General features: G+C 37.4%; 1 protein-coding gene across 1 annotated transcript in view; it reads right to left on the reverse strand.

The window, feature by feature from the left end:
• FAF1 (Fas associated factor 1) overlaps positions 1-16,256 on the reverse strand; it is a 171,206-nt gene that overhangs the window by 140,548 nt on the left and 14,402 nt on the right. The window contains exon 2 of the mRNA XM_054212624.1: positions 13,310-13,378. Within this exon, the coding sequence (XP_054068599.1) occupies positions 13,310-13,378 (69 nt within the window). The remainder of the gene's footprint in view (positions 1-13,309; positions 13,379-16,256) is intronic.

Below are 16,256 nucleotides of genomic sequence, written 5' to 3' on the forward strand. Positions count from 1 at the left end.
ATTATTTTATTTGTTATGCAAACAAAATAAATGGATAACAAAACTCCAAGTGCTTTGTACACTAGGGAGTTAAAAAAAAGAAAAAAAGAAAAGAAAAGAAACAAAACCCCAAACTGAACAAATGTTATCCAGAGAGGAAAAACAAATAATTAAATGATAAGGGATAAAGGAAAGCATTAGTGAGACAAAAAATGCATGAAAGGACCAAAAAAGCGAAAGTGAATTTGAAATTGCTTCCAAACTATAAATCTGCGTGACAAAGGAACACACTTTTATATACAACAGTAAAGCAAAACAGGAGAAGCGCAAAGATTTATTAGTTCCTTTTGAGCACAGAAGTATTTCTTACAATGAAACTAACTTGCAGGGCTCTGCTTTATGCACATATTTCAGCAATAACAGTAAATGTTTTGAAATAATGCTCCGCAAATAACTGTCTTTTTGGGAAATACTAATTTGGGATTGTATTTTCAACAGAACTGATAATAACATGTAATGCCAGATGCAGACGTGTCAAAACCTTTGTTCTGACCTGCTGATACTGTGATTTCAGGAAACCGGATAAAAAGTTAAAACTGTGCATAGACTTCTCTTGTGATCAGTTTTCAACAATAAAAAAGTGGAAAATTTGGGAATAAACAGCAGAAGTTTTATTAACTCATGCTGACAAAAACATACTGCAAGTATTAGTCAAATACTGCAGTCAATCCGGATTAATAAAATAAGGGGTTACTGAAATCAGCTGTAAGAGAGTCAACTTCTTTCTGCCCCAAGACATCAAGATTGTATCATGAGGTTCCCAAGCAGAGGAACATGGCTTCTTGCAGCTTCATGCAACTATCAAACCTTGCCTGTTACAGGCAAGTCTGCAATGTGTTATTCTAAACAAGAAGTTCCACAAAACATTCCGCAGAAATAACAATTATTTTAGACCAGAGGCTTTTTTACGAACAAGATACTCTATCACCTTCCTACATACACAGCTACTTTGAAACCATTACTTTAACAAGTAACAACTGCTATGGGTTCAAGTTATAAAAAACATTATTCAGTCAGGATTTTTAAATTAACGCAATAATATTTAAATTAAAAAATTACTAATTATGCCCCAGTAGTAACAGAAGCAACTTCTACCTTTGTTATCTTTGGCAGGCTTTTCAAGGCAAAGAAATGAGTCAGCTTTTTCCTGTAGCTTGTGTTATACTTGCTGGCGTTTCCCCAGCTTTGCAAGTCTCAAAGTATTTCCAAGTGCTAGACGTGAAGTTACACCCACAAAGTTTTTACAGAATGCCAACATTTGTCCCCATCGTGGTTAAAATTTAACCAAAAGCTGTAATTGAACTACAATGAAATGTCTTCTATGCATTCTGCTTTATTTCAGCTTGCTTTCTTTACAACAAATATACTTCATGAAAAGCTGCAAAACAATAGAATTGCTAATAAAGCAAAAAATTAACATTTCATCAAAAAATGCCACATGAATATATTCATACAGATGATTCACTTCATCAGCAAGAGAGCACGCGTTGAAATAGTTTACAATTAGCACTCTAGATGTGGTTTCCCATTTCTCCCTACTTCTTTGGTGGCTTCAGCAAACTGGTTCCTGTAGGTCCTACAACATGCTGAAATGCACTAGGAAGCCTTTCAACAGTTAGATATACTTCTATGATCCTGGGAAAAAAAATCCCACATTTTTCACAGTGCTTTTATTTTATATTGTCACTGCGTAATTCCACAAACAAAGTGCAATCTCAATAATAAATTCATAACTGGACGTATTTTCCTAGTGCTATTAAAATAAATAACATGAACAGATTTATAAGAAGCTTATGGATCAGTATCTGCCTGAGCTGAAACTGTATTTCAGCACGAATAAAGGAAAATAACCTATTCTAAACTATCCACTCAAAACTTACTCATATAGAAAGGGAGAAGAATAGGCCATGATGTGTCTGCTACTTTCTGACACACTTATATAGTTATCTTGGCCCTAGTCAGTAACATCACAACTTTTTACACTAATACTTCTTCATCTTCTAACTCAAAAGCAAGGAATGCTTATGCTTGATACCAAAACATATTTTGTTATTCCTTAAAACATTAAGCTAGGCAGCAGGAGAGTCAGATAAAACAAAGGCTATGCCTGAAAAAATACCTACGCACTGAATTCCCACATTTCTACCTGTCTCCTAATTATTTTATATAAATTTGAATGACAACACTAATATGTACAAGTTGGGGATAGCTCCCCCACGGCAACATACTTTTTGTTCAGCCTTAAAAAATAAGCAAACTAATAAACAAATAAAATCACTCTGCTGTAACATACTAGCTCTAAGCAAGTACTAGAAAGATAGAACAGGGATGAAATCTCAGGACACAAGATAATTCAAAAAGTCCTTAGTACCTACGGACTAAGGCCCCTTTACTGAAAAGGTGTAATAACACGAAACATCTTACATGACAGTTTTCAAATGAGCCTAGCCATAGTCAGCAGACTGCCTAATCACTAAAAGAATAATTATGCAAGATTTCGCTTCAGAGTTTAGAAACCAGAAAGTCCATTTCTAAAGTGTGTAACCTACAACGTGGCTCACAGTAGTTCCCCTCATACCTCTCGATAGCCTATGCTAACATTACTGGTACTGCAGTAACCCAGGGCTTCCAGGACCAGCTAAAGAGAGTTTATTTAAATAAAACTAGGACAGAACTGTTAAGATATTCAACAGAATTATAAGGAAATCCATTTTTAAAATACTCTGCTTTGAAAGCCTGATGTGTCTAGACGATTCCTGGCTTCTGTGGTAAAATCGTTCGTAATTAAGGTTCACTTGCAAAATATTGACAGCATTGGCACAGATACTAGTTCTTATTAAATAATTTACTTAATTTTTCTCCTACTCATACATTCCCAGCGTGACTCTATGACAGATTAATCACTCGTCAAACACACTTTTTTAAGATGTATGCAAGTTTCAGTTCAACTAGTCACAGAATAATACACTACAAACTAATTACACCTCATCACCAGCCACTTCACTGTTAATACAGTCTAGAAATTTGCTCTTAAATGCGAATGTCTCAGGACAAATTAATGCTAAGCAATCTTCACAGAAATTGCTAATATGGAGGTACCAGCCTCTCAAAGTCTGTATTTGTAAAACATAAGGTGGGTGGGTAATGCCTGCATAGAGCTACGACAATACTATCAGGCACTACTGTCACCTCAGGTGCCACTTTTTGGTTATTCTCAGAACACAAAACTCTCAATTACAAGAAACAAGAATCTTTTTTCCATTAACAGAAACCTAAGTCTATTAGTCCCATTGCTTGTTTGATCACTATGCAAGAAAAACTTAAGGTGCTTATTTCTTAAGTAGCTAAATTGCATCTGTTATTTGGAAAGGAGAGACACAGTTTGCTTTACTTTAAAATGTTGACAGCAAAGTTTTACTTTACTTTACTCCTCTGCTCTCTTCCTTTACTTCACCCCTCTGCTCTCCTTCCGGCCAGACATTAAAATTTTATATGCATCATCACAGCAACATGGTTACAAAATACAGCCATAAAATACATAATCACAACCCCTTTGTTATCCTTCAGTGACTAAAGCAGGCTTTTTCTATTAGAAAAATTAAAATCAATGGTTATTAAACAAAATGAACTATTTTAGGCTAACATAATCCCCTTAGTGTCTAGAAAACTATCTACTATATTGCAAGTTAACCATTACATTTGCTAAAATTGTTAAGGGCTAAAAGATATGGATTTCTTCACAGTTTTTTATTCCAGAATTATTCCAGTTTAACAGGAACGAAAGGGGGTTCATCTAGAAGACACTTTGCCCAAGCTATATCAGTTTTACCCTGTGGGAACGATAAATACCCCATTACACTTTCTCTCAATCAGCAACGTGAGAATTACTCCTTTCTGCTGAATCAACAAAACTGCATAGCATGCATGAAACAGCACTAAAGAAAACACATGTTTAAAGCCATGACTCTTGACTGCCTTAATAAAATAAAATAAACCCTACCTCCTTGAGAGCTATCAGTTTTTCCATCCTCCCAAACAACTGCCTGCAACTTGAGGGACAAACCGATTCATGTATTTAACCCCAGTTCATGGTTTCCACAAAGTTGTAAACTGCACATCGCTTGGCCTCAATCTGTTTAAACATGGTAGACCAAAATGAGCCCTAAATACAGTTAGTCCCCTACTAAACAGATAGTTTTATAACGTTAAAATTTTAGCAGTGCCTTGAAAATAGGAGACAAGAATGACACTGCACAGCACCACTTTTCCACAATGGAAGCTCAAGTCTTCCCAAGCACTGAGGCTTTCAAGACTTCTTCCATGAAATACGCACAATGTCTCAGCAGAGTAGCAATTTAAAGATATTAAAACTGCTTTCACCAAATTCCCAATCAATCTTTCTCAGACAAGGCTTTGCTCTGGTAAGGAGACACGGTAATTTGCTCGGGGCAGGGCAAGAAGAGTTTGTATTTCTTACACATTCACCTGCCTTAAGACCAAAAAAGAAAAAGACAGAAACAAACTGAAGAAACCAAACATCTCTCTGTTTCTAGTACACAATTTAGCAATTATTTGTTGGGGTAAAGTGAGTTTTGAGAGGTTTGGGGTTCTTTTGTACCTGAATAGTCCCAGCAAGATCCATGGGAAACTAATAAAGTTTTGGGATAGCAGACCACAGGTGAGGAAAACAATTCATTTCAGTTTTCAGATCTTTCTCTACAGACAGCCAGAAGCTAGCCCCTTCCCAGCCTCTTTCTTTACACGAGGAACACTGTGAAACCTGAGATTCTTGGATACTTACACAGTATCAGCTGCTACAGCACTGATTACAGCTTTCATGGGTTTCCTTATAAAAATCACAAAACATGGCAATGTTAACATGATCCAAGCAGTATTTCTCAACCTCTTTTAAAAGGGCAAAGGGTCATCCAAACCAGAAAACAAATCCAAAGACCACCTAAGTTTTTTGGAAAAAAAAACCCAACAATCCAAGGGACCAACCTATGTAATAATAGTTTTATTCAAAACAGTCAAAAAATTAGAACATACAAGTTAGATGTTTACTACTTTTTTCTCCCTTTAGTATGTTTGTTTACTTGCTTGCATGTGTCAGAATGCGTATATGACATTTTTATTGGGTTTGGCGCCATTTTGTTTAAAACTGTAGTTGCTCCGTTGACCACTTCCTGATGTCTAACAGACCACTTGCAGGCAACGGACCAAGACTGATGCAGAGACTCAACAGGATCAATTGCAATCTGTGCCCTCATCAAGGTCATGTGAAATGACTGTCACTGTGGCAATATGTTGAAAACTTTCCTACATCACCTGAGGTATCAACTATTGCTGTTAGTAAAAGTCACAGAAAAAAGCAGTTGGGATTTGGTAGGACCATGAAGACTGGGCTACCTTGCTGCTAGCAGAGGTAATCTTCCTTCCTTGAAGCACATTACTGAGGTGACAAAGCAGCACTCTTATTCTGCATTCTGTAAATAAAGAATCTTAATTTCCTCCCCATGTATTAGTGGTAGTGTTTGGTTTGGGGCTTGGGGTTGTTTTTTTAATAGATGAATGTGCATACAGCTATGCCATGCTTCCGACTGCCTATAGATCTGCATATTTCATATGGTCTTCAATGTCAAAAATATACAAAAAGGAAAGATTTGTTTTACCCAAGATGAAAGCATTCAAAAGTAAATCAAACAATGAATTTAACAATCATAGTTTTTTTAAGAATTAGCTAGTCTTCTTTGCTACCACCCAGCTGCATAAGATACATTACACGCATCTGAGCTTACTGAAAGATAGAAACGTCACTTTGTGAGCTGCAAAAAAGCTGGAAAAACAAAGAATGAAAAATCAAACGACTTTTGCAAGCAGGGATCCCTAATTTAACAGAAAGTACATTAAAACCTTCCAAAGGAGATTTCTGTAGTCCCTTGTAAAACTAAAGTTCACTTACAATTTGATTGTGTCCTACTAGAAGAGATTAATGCTGCAGCTGGACGCACAAGAAACCGGCAGCTCCTGTATTTCCTGGAGAACAGGCCCCGGGCCCACAGGACACTTGCACCAACAGGATGCCCATCCACCAACACCACTTGTCATTACCTAACTCAGAGCTTCCTTCTTCCTGAGCTCTGTTGGCAGCAGGATTTTGAATGCTGTCCACGCTACTCAGTGCGGTAACAGCGAGCATAACCTAACTGAGCTGACAATAACATGTTTGACAGGACACCAAAATCCAGAAGAGGATACCTGTCTAAAATAAAACTTTAAAAGCTCCTTCAAAAAAAAAACAGGGATACAAACCTCTGGCTCCCACAGGTAGATGTGACTGTTCATTTGACCAAAGGGACAACATTATTAATACACAGCTAAGTCCGTGCTGCTAATAGTGAAAATCCCTCAGACCTAGTCCGAGTGAGAGGAGAACACCGTGAACTTCTCTCTAGTCCCATAGTGAGTGCTGCCCAATGTGTGCCATATTCAGCATGCAAATCTGAAGTAAAGCAAACAGCAGGTCAACAATACAAGACAAAAGGGGCCAACGTGATGAAAACGATCACCATAACGTGTAGTCCTGGTTCTCCAGCCACTGAAATACAGCCCACTTGGAATGAAGCAGGAGAGCTGCTAAACATATGACAATACTGTCCCACATTTAAGGCCAAGAAACGGCCCTGTACCAAACTTAAATTATTCACCTTGTTTCTGGAGGCAGACTAATTCAAATCGATCAAAAGTAGTATAGAGAGATACCACATCAAAGCTTTTACAGAGCAAACAAGTTAGAAAAAGAGACAAAAGACATCGTTAGTGTATTAGTTTTCACCAACTTGTACTAAGATTTACTACACGTTATAACAAAAGAACTAATGCAACTGTTAGAAAGGAATAAAAGATACAAATAATGGATTATTGGTAACTGTCAAGAGCCAATGGACCATTTTCTGCCTAGGAATCCCATCTAAACTGGCACCTGCAACAGAAATGAAAAAGAACAATTGTAAAGCCCCAGCTCATTTTTCTCAGTTTAAATTTTTTGTTTGAGTTTTGTTTTTTGAGGTTTTTTTACTTCTTTCTTTCCACAAGACAACACTACATAGAAGTAAATATAAATTTATAAATAAAATGTGTACTTATATTATTTAAAAAATTACATCTGACAAATAATTACTATTTTTAAAGATGTTTTAAACAGCAAGATGCAAAACACCCTCATCACAGAATTGTTTAGGTTGGAAAAGACCTTTAAGATCATCAAGTCCAACTGTAAACCTAAAACTTTGAAGTGCACCACTGAACCATGTCCCTCAGCAGCACATCAACATGTCTTTTAAAAACCTCCCGGGATGGCGACTAAACCACTTCCCTGGGCAACCTGTTCTAATGCTTGATAACCCTTTCAGTGAAGAAATTTTTCTTAATATCCAATCTAAACCTCCCCTGGTGTTACTTGAGGCCGTTTCCTCTTGTCCTATTGCCTGTTATTTGGGAAAAGAGACCGACCCCCACCTCTCTACATCCCCCTCTCAGGCAGTTGTAGAGAGCGAGAAGGTCTCCCCTCAGCCTCCCTTTCTCCAGGCTGAACAACCCCAGCTCCCTCAGCTGCTCCTCACAAGACTTGTGCTCCAGACCCCACACCAGCTCCATTGCCCTTCTCTGGACCCGCTCCAGCACCTCAATGTCTTTCTTGCAGTGAGGGGCCCAAAACTGGACACAGCACTCGAGGTGGGACCTCACCAGCACCGAGTAGAGGGGGACGATCACTGCCCTAGCCCTACTCACCACACTGCTCCTGACACAGGCCAGGATGCTGTTGGCCTTCTTGGCCACCTGGGCACACTGCTGGCTCATATTCAGCTGGCTGTTGACCAACACCCCCAGGTCCTTTTCCTCCAGGCAGCTCTCCGGCCACTCTGCCCCAGGCCTGTGGCGCTGGGTTAGCCGGTTGGTGAGACCCAAGTGCCGGACCCGGCCCTTGGCCTTGTTGAACCTCGTACCGCCGGCCTCGGCCCATCGATCCAGCCTGTCCAAGCTTCTGTGTAAGTTATCCATTGAAAAATAAAAACTACAACTGAGAGCTGAAGCTTTATAAAAACAGATGTTCAGAATACACAGTTTTCTCTTTCCAGGGTATAGAAATGCTTTTTGCCAGCCAGCCCTCGGGAGCTGTGTATGACGGGAACTGCAAGGCATCACATTCCCCGGTGCACGGAACTGCTGGGTCTGCTGAAGGTATGACTGTGCCTTGAGCCTCTACCAGAATAACGAAACCAAGTATAGCAGGAAGGCACAAGGGTCATTTTAAGAACACATTTTGAAAATAAAAAACAGTTTGTTGGTTTGGGTTTTTTTTTTAAATAATTATATGCATTTATAGTGAAGTGAATATGGGATAACACCACCAGCACCTTTGTTTTGATTAAATTTATTTTGTTGAAATTTATTTTGTTCTTAAAGTGATGGTAAGGAGTACATACCTTATAATGTCTATTGGAAAAGACATGACACACAAATAATTTTAAAAACCAGTGAACAAGAGTAACAACAGAAATGGTCAAGGATTTTGAATTTTTCATTAAATTTGTGAAAGGTACAGGAGACCGAGTTTTATATGCAGATACAAGCATTTTATATCAGCAAAGCGAAGAGCTATTACCTGTGTAATAACCTCACGTATACGAAGGTCCATATTGCATAGGGTCAAGAAGTACACCAATGCATCACTTCCTTTAAATTTGTACCATCATCAGAAACATTTCAAAAGACACGTAGTTGCAATTTTTCATACTTCTGTTTTATTGTCTTTACAGAAAGTTTAAGATACATTTATACTGTCATTCTTACCTTCGAATGCCAAAACAGAAGGTCATAGTTTAAATGCGCAAGCTATGAAACCATCAGATTTTACAACAGGCATAAATTCCTAACTTTTGCTTCCTCAGATGTTAAAAATTATTGTAAATTAATAGACCTAAAGAAATGACGCTCAGGAAGTTACATATCAGCAATCCTGGCAGGCTTAAGAGAGTTACTGGATCTATTTATTGCAGAAAAGTTTCATAAAGATGAAGGCCTGAAGAGATCATTATATTATCTATGTTGATCTTCTGTATCTCACAGAACATCTGTAACATTTCATTGCTCAGCCTATAATAAGCCTAGTAATTAGGCTACAGTGGTTTAATACAGAAAGCCTAAGCTGCTGTATATGCAGCAGACCACCACAAAGGCCAAGTCATATGCAACAGTGGGGAACTAATTATTGGCAAGATGAGACTTCATGATCCCACCAAGCAATTTATACGCTGCTATTGCATATGAATTCCTCTGCAGCAATCTCGTGATCAATTTGGTTTTAAGCACTTGAATAAAGCCAAGCAACCAAACATTTATGAAAGACAGTTTCCTATATCACTTCAAACAGCTACAAACCAGATTTGAACACTGTAAAAAGCACACAACTCTGAGACATTTAAATCGATTTATTTAGTTCCAAGTCAAAAATAAAGTAATGGCAGTTTATGTTGTCTTAAAGTATGCCACATAGAGGAATCGACATAAAGACTTCTAATTGGGGGTGGGTAATCTTTAAAAGTTCGAAAACAGGAAGCTGATGTTTCAGTTCTAAACTGAAAAGAAAAAAGAATTCAGATGAATTCTTAATAAAAAACATAAGTGGTTACTAGAGAAACTAAACCAAGGAAAGAGTTCCTTACACTTCAGTCAGGTTTGGCTTTGTTTGAAGGTAAGACAAAGTGTCCAAAAGACACAAAACACAGTAGCACTCACTGAAGTAACAGAGAAGACATTCGTGACATTTTAACCCTTAATACTGAAATCTACTAGCAAGAAAAGGGGAAAAAAAAAAAAGTATGGAGAAGATAAGCAGCAGGAATATTGCATCAGTGCAAAGAAATTCTCAAAATAGCTTGCACAAAAACACAGTACTTGTAGCGTGACATTAGAAACTGTTTTGTGAGTATATAACCTCTACTGTCTCTGTACATTCTGATGTACTTCTCTGTCAGCCTACGTCAGTAAGGACTTCACTGTTTCTGTTTTGGGATCCTTCTGCTTTCCAACTCACCACTGCTATTTGCTCTCAGTTGCTGTGGGTGAAGTCCCAGAGAAATAAAAACACCCTTGAGTTGAGTCTCAGAGAGTTCAAGAAACAACAGGTGCTCAAGGGAACCTTCAGCCTGGGTGCCTAGCACAGACCTGATAGTGCATGGCTTTTTTCCCCGCAAACAGGAAAATGGAATTGAGATAGACAGCTCAAATAAAGAGCAAGAAAGCAATCCGTTCTGAGACAAGAACTTCCTTAACTTACATTTTTGATTTTTCCCTAATGCTGTAGAAGTGTCCCTGAACTTAGGTTTATCACATCCTAACACTTGCTTCGCTTTATACTTCATATTACCCTGGGTGCCTCATGGAAGCTTGCCTGATCGAATACAGAGCTCTGATTTTACTTCCAAAATCACGGAAATAAAGGAATACACATTTTAGAACAACAAACACTCCCTCAAAAAAACCCCACCTGTATGACTATATTTTACTACACAGGTGATGTTTATCAGAAGCTTGAACTTGAAATAAGCCTCTGAATAAGATGCACAAAACTAAATGAAATTAGAGAGGACAGCAATGATGTTCTTCCCATTTACTTAACAGATTGGTGGTCAAAGGATGACAGAGGAACCCTTACCACAATCACCACTGCTTCACTACTGTCTTTATGATTTGTGAACCAAGTCCTACGAATTTTGTTTTCCTTACAAATAAAAAAAAAATGTTTTGTTTTGCATTGAATTAAATTGTCCTGGTTTGAGGGCCAGAGCCAAGCAAAAGGATTTTTTAAATTATTTTTGATTTTTCATCTCAGATGAAAAAGTCCAAGACCTTTTGGTTCAATCTAAACAAAGCCTTCCCTCCTCCCCAATTTCTTGGCACTCAATCTGTACTTGACTATTGAATCAAAGGTAATAAAAAAAAAAAAAAAAAAAACAAACCTAAAACAACCCCCCCTCCCCAACACATCAACCATACACTTTAAATTTTAAAATAAAAAGCTACATTTCTCATAAGTCATAAGCCTTTTTTCATGTACTGTTTTGACTTTTGAAATGCTAAAATCCCTTGCCTAACAGAAAGATGTCTGATTCTCTCTCAAGCTAGCAACCCCTTTTCTTCTTACATTCACTTTTCTTCTGTCTTCTCTCCTCTTTCTTCACTCTTCCGCTTCTAATTCCCTGTTAGATTAGCATGATTTGGTTTTCACTCCCTTTTTTACAAGAAGGCTGCTTTTAATAAAAAGGAACCAGTGTCCTACCAACAACAGACTCTTCAGGCATCTTCTTCACTTTTACTCTCCCCGATTTATTTTTATTCTTCCTCAACTTAACATTCCCTTTTCATAGAAACTCCTCTCCTTCATCTTCTGTTTAGTTTCAAGAACAATGTACTTTCCTGAAGTACCTCTTACATCCCTAATTTTCTTTCCTTTCTTACTTTCCATATGCCTTTCTTAAGCTTGCATTTCTGGCTCATTACTTCTGTTCCCACTATATTCTACTTGTAGATTGTTTAATCATCTCTAATAAAATTAACTATTTTAAAGCTATTCCCCTAGCCATTCTCACAGCTTTAAATACTTCACTGCCCTTTCTGCTGGTTCTGGAGTCTCAAAAGAAAAGAAAAAAAAAAACAAAAACAAAACACAACCATCAAAACAAATCCCCTTAGTTGTTCTTACCATTTTTCATCACAAGTCTCTCATTCAACCCCACCTGTGAGTATCTATTTTAAAGGATATCCTTTAAAATTTACAAATCCCCCAAAACCACATCCAACTGATTTAATACATTGTATTGACAATTTTACAACCTGAACAGAATGCGTAAGGCTATTCCTTGCCTTCCCATTAACAATTTCATTTTCAAAGCAGCTCATGCTAAGTCACAACAAAACTACCAGGGCAAAAGATGTTTTTAACTCTACCATTCTGTCAACAGACATTTGGGGTTTTCTGTTTGAAGACACGGAGGATATGCGCTCCCTTTTGCTTGTTGGTGTCTCAGCCTTGCTTACACCATGACATGTTGCAAAATAAAGACTCCATGTACTTTGGCCAACATTCATTTTAAACGTTTCGTGTCAAGTATTTGGTATGCATAGTGTTTGTTTACAATAGGCTACAATATTACATGTCATTTTAATCATCATGCCTTACAAGGAACGCAATATTCATTCTAACAAACTCAGTTTAAAATCCCACCCTAACCCCTGTGATGCTTAATTTGTAATTATTAAAATATAGAGAACAGTCTAAACAATATGCTAGGAACACAACGTGGCAGACAGTTGAAACTGTATCCATAGTCAGTTCTGGAAAATATAATTTATTTATTTAAATAATTTTCTGATAATTTAGACTGATCCAAAGATCACTCATTTGGAAAAGAAAACAAAATAAAGGAGGAAATCAAAGGCATTACAATATAAAGGAAGATCACTTGCTTTTTAATTAAGTTTGTTCTATTTTACACTTTTAAATCTTAAGAAAATGGATTAATAATGTCTTTAGGTATCCTGATAATCCTATGCAGAGTCTTAAAATACCCAAGACTTTTTTGCTTGTTTTACTGGTTTCCTCCTATTTGTCTGCACGTTGAACCTTGTTACAAACTACATCACAGGGGTTTTTAGGACAAGTTTGTTTGTTGGCTGTTTTGTTCGTGTTTAACCGTGTCTGGATAACACCAAATCTAAATAAAGTATGGCCTTAATCTCCAATTCAATTCTGCATTACAACTAACAATAGAAGAGCAACTATCTTATTGATGAACTAAAAGCATATTAAAGATCGAAGTTGTTTTACTTTCCATTTCTTCCACAGACACCTAAATCCTCAAAAACCTTGTATGTATACACAAGATGTCTTCTAAAAATTCTATGCTTAATAATACTAGTTACAAAGTTATGCATATAATTAACCAAAGAGAAAACTAAACACTATATTAAACATTGACTTAAAGAAACAAATCAAAAAGGCACAAAGACAAGCAGAGTATACCAGGGTAGATACAACCCAATATCACGCTAACTTGGCAATGAGGCCTTAACAGACCAGAAATAGTCTGCACGTAGCTTGCTTGTCCCAGCCATAAGAGACACACACAAATTTGAAATAAAGATAATAGCTGTTCAGCAAGATGTTAGCCAAAGTTGATCTATGAAGTCATTTTCTTGGAATACTTACCACTAAATCCCAGTTATTTTGTTCAAGCAACGTTATAGCTTCATCAATATTTTCAATACCAGTACACGCCTAAAAAGAAAAAGAAGCAGTAAACAGAATTAAAAGCATTGATCAAAATCAGAGTATTAATACTTATAATTTAATTAATTTCAGCAGAATGACAGGAAAGGTACAGGTCTTTCATTTCTGTTAGGAGAGGGTGATCCAGAAAATCAGATTTCGAGTCTTAAACATCAAACATTTGGATATAATTCCCCATCCCACAAGCGGATTCTTGTGTAACCTTGAGCAAGTCACCTAGGGAAGCAAGACAAAGTAGTAATTTGTAAATTTAGGACAACAATGCTGTCCCATAAAGGTGTTTTGAGAATTCCATGTTTAAAATTATGAAACACTCATACGACATTAAAAGGGAGCACAAAATTACTTAATATTTAAAATCATGTTTGAGATGGCAGAAATATTTTGCCTGAAGCCAGAAACACATATATAAACCCTACTGCCTCCACCATCATCTTATACCCCTACTCGCTCTGGGTGTTACACAGTGCAGTGTAAGAGGAAAAGAAGGTGGCAAGCACGAATTTCTGACCATCAATGTGCCAACTTAGTACTGCATGTACAAATGAGCACCCCTTGTGAAACTACTTAAAATGAAGACTATATAATGAAACATTTACAACATTTTCCTTTCAGATAAAACACTTGCATGTTGTTCTAGCCTTATACTCTGGCTTTACCTAGTTCAAGAAATCTAATACAATAGCGTTTTTAAAGTAGTGATAACATCCTACAAAATGGTATTGTAAATTGAGCTTAATTTGGAATACAAGAGAGCACCTCTAGTCAGCAAAAGCCTTGACCCAGCATCCTGCTTTCTTTTTTTGACACCCGTACCTTTTCAAATATTCAACTTCAGCAGGCAGAGCACTGCTATTCATTCTGCCACATATTTGCTACCATTCACATTGAAGGATATCAGTTATATTTTACCAGAGGGGAAAAATGGAAACAGTTAAGTTGCTTTCTGGAATTTATCTTTCATCCTAATCAAAGCTATGCTCTGTATTCAAGCACACAAGATGAGTTCAGATTTTTACAAGACCTGAAACATGATCATGTTCCTTCTGCTCCACCACACAGTTACATAAAAAGTTTATATAAAGCTACATTAAAAAAATCCAACCTTTTAACAGTAATAATACAAAGTTAGATAGCAGCAGCAAACGGATCAGTTTTCCTGATTCCAAAGATATACATAGTCCTGTTTTTCCTTTATATGATAACAGAAAACGGGGGCTAGGCACAGAAACGGACACTTTTTTTCTCCCAAGACACAAAAAAAACATCAGGTCGTACATTTTCCATGATCTAACTTTTCTCCCAATTTACAGCAATGAATGTAAGAAATAAAAAGCAGAAAAGAAATCACAGAGACGTTCAAGGCCAATTCTCTCTTCCCAAATTCAATGCTGAAGAATTCCACGCTTATGAAGCATTACATGCAGTTTGGCTACACAAAATGGACCAGTCCGGAGGACCGTGAGGATCACAAGAAGACACAGAGATTGATTTTTTTTTTGCCTGCAGAGGGGAGGCAGCAGTTTCTATTGATCCGCAGTGCTCTCATGGCCAGATTGATTCTCTCTGGAACAAGACAAAATTTCTTCCATTGCTCACAACATGCTGTGTTAATACTGAATTTCACCCACTTTGCATCTGGAGTGCTAAAAAAAATTTGAAAAATACAGCTTTGCTCTTCAGAAGCAACATTTTGCCTTCTCTTCCATTACTTCTTGCAGTTACTTCTGAAGTTAAAAATGAGACAACATTTTAACACTTTCCCTAGCAAATGGGAAGGTTATACACTTACGCCATGTAAGCTTGAGGAACGCAGGGCTTGAGCTTGTCATTTCTGAAATCACAGGAGGGTTCATAGTACCATAAACCCGGCACTGAAACTGGTGCCAACAACGCTGCTGCAAAGTAGTCTTACTTTGAGAAAAGGTTTTGCAGAAGTGACAGTCTGAGGTTCTGTTTACAGTTAAGGGAAATACACTTAAAAATCTGGTCATTACAGAAAAAAAAAAAAAAAGAAAAGAGTTATCAGCCCTGCAAACTCTGCATGACCTTTCTAAGACCTCAGTTGTGTTCCAACCTACAATAAGAACGTGACCAACAATGTGGTGTTGTTTTCAACCCTGGGCTGTGCAGACAGTTGCGGAGAGGGCACCTAGAATTCAGGGTTCAAATTCTGGTTTTAGTTGCCCCGCCTTCCATATCAGCCCTGCAGCTCAGCTGACTTGCAACTCTCCGTGCGCACACTCATAGCCTATACTAACTGCAAATCAATCAATTCAGCTCGGTTTGGCAAACTTTTATTTTGAGATAAACTGAACAAAATTAGTTTATCCTTCTACCAGCATGCACAGTGAAAGGAGTTACCTCATCATAGCAGAGAGAGTAACTGAGCAACTAACTCACTTGTATGTCTACATCCTTCCTAAATCATCTTGTTGGGGATTTACAATCTGAAACAGAACTCCGCTCTTGCTCTCTTAGCAAGTGGTAAGAGGAATGGACAAGTGTAAACATTAACCAAAAAATCAAAAACATCAGAATTCTTAATCCCCAGGAAAAGCAGTTTTCTTGAAAACTCTTGGACCATTTTTACAATCACTTCCAACATTTGATTTTGGGGACTTCTAAAACTAAGATAGCACTTTCCAGACGGACTGGTTTTGCTAGTTGTCGATAAAACAGAAAACAAACATTTCTGAATGACAACAATGAACAGATGAGTGCTACTTACCAATGTAACCACAAAACAGACATTCTAAGATCTTCCTCAACCCCTGTTAATGTCACAGTTGCAACAAACTAAGATTTTTCAGAATAATATTTCTACATTCAGACACTACACACACCACCACATACAAATCCCCGC

The sequence above is a fragment of the Rissa tridactyla genome, chromosome 8 (genome assembly GCF_028500815.1).
Source record: "Rissa tridactyla isolate bRisTri1 chromosome 8, bRisTri1.patW.cur.20221130, whole genome shotgun sequence".
Classification (NCBI taxonomy): domain Eukaryota; kingdom Metazoa; phylum Chordata; class Aves; order Charadriiformes; family Laridae; genus Rissa; species Rissa tridactyla.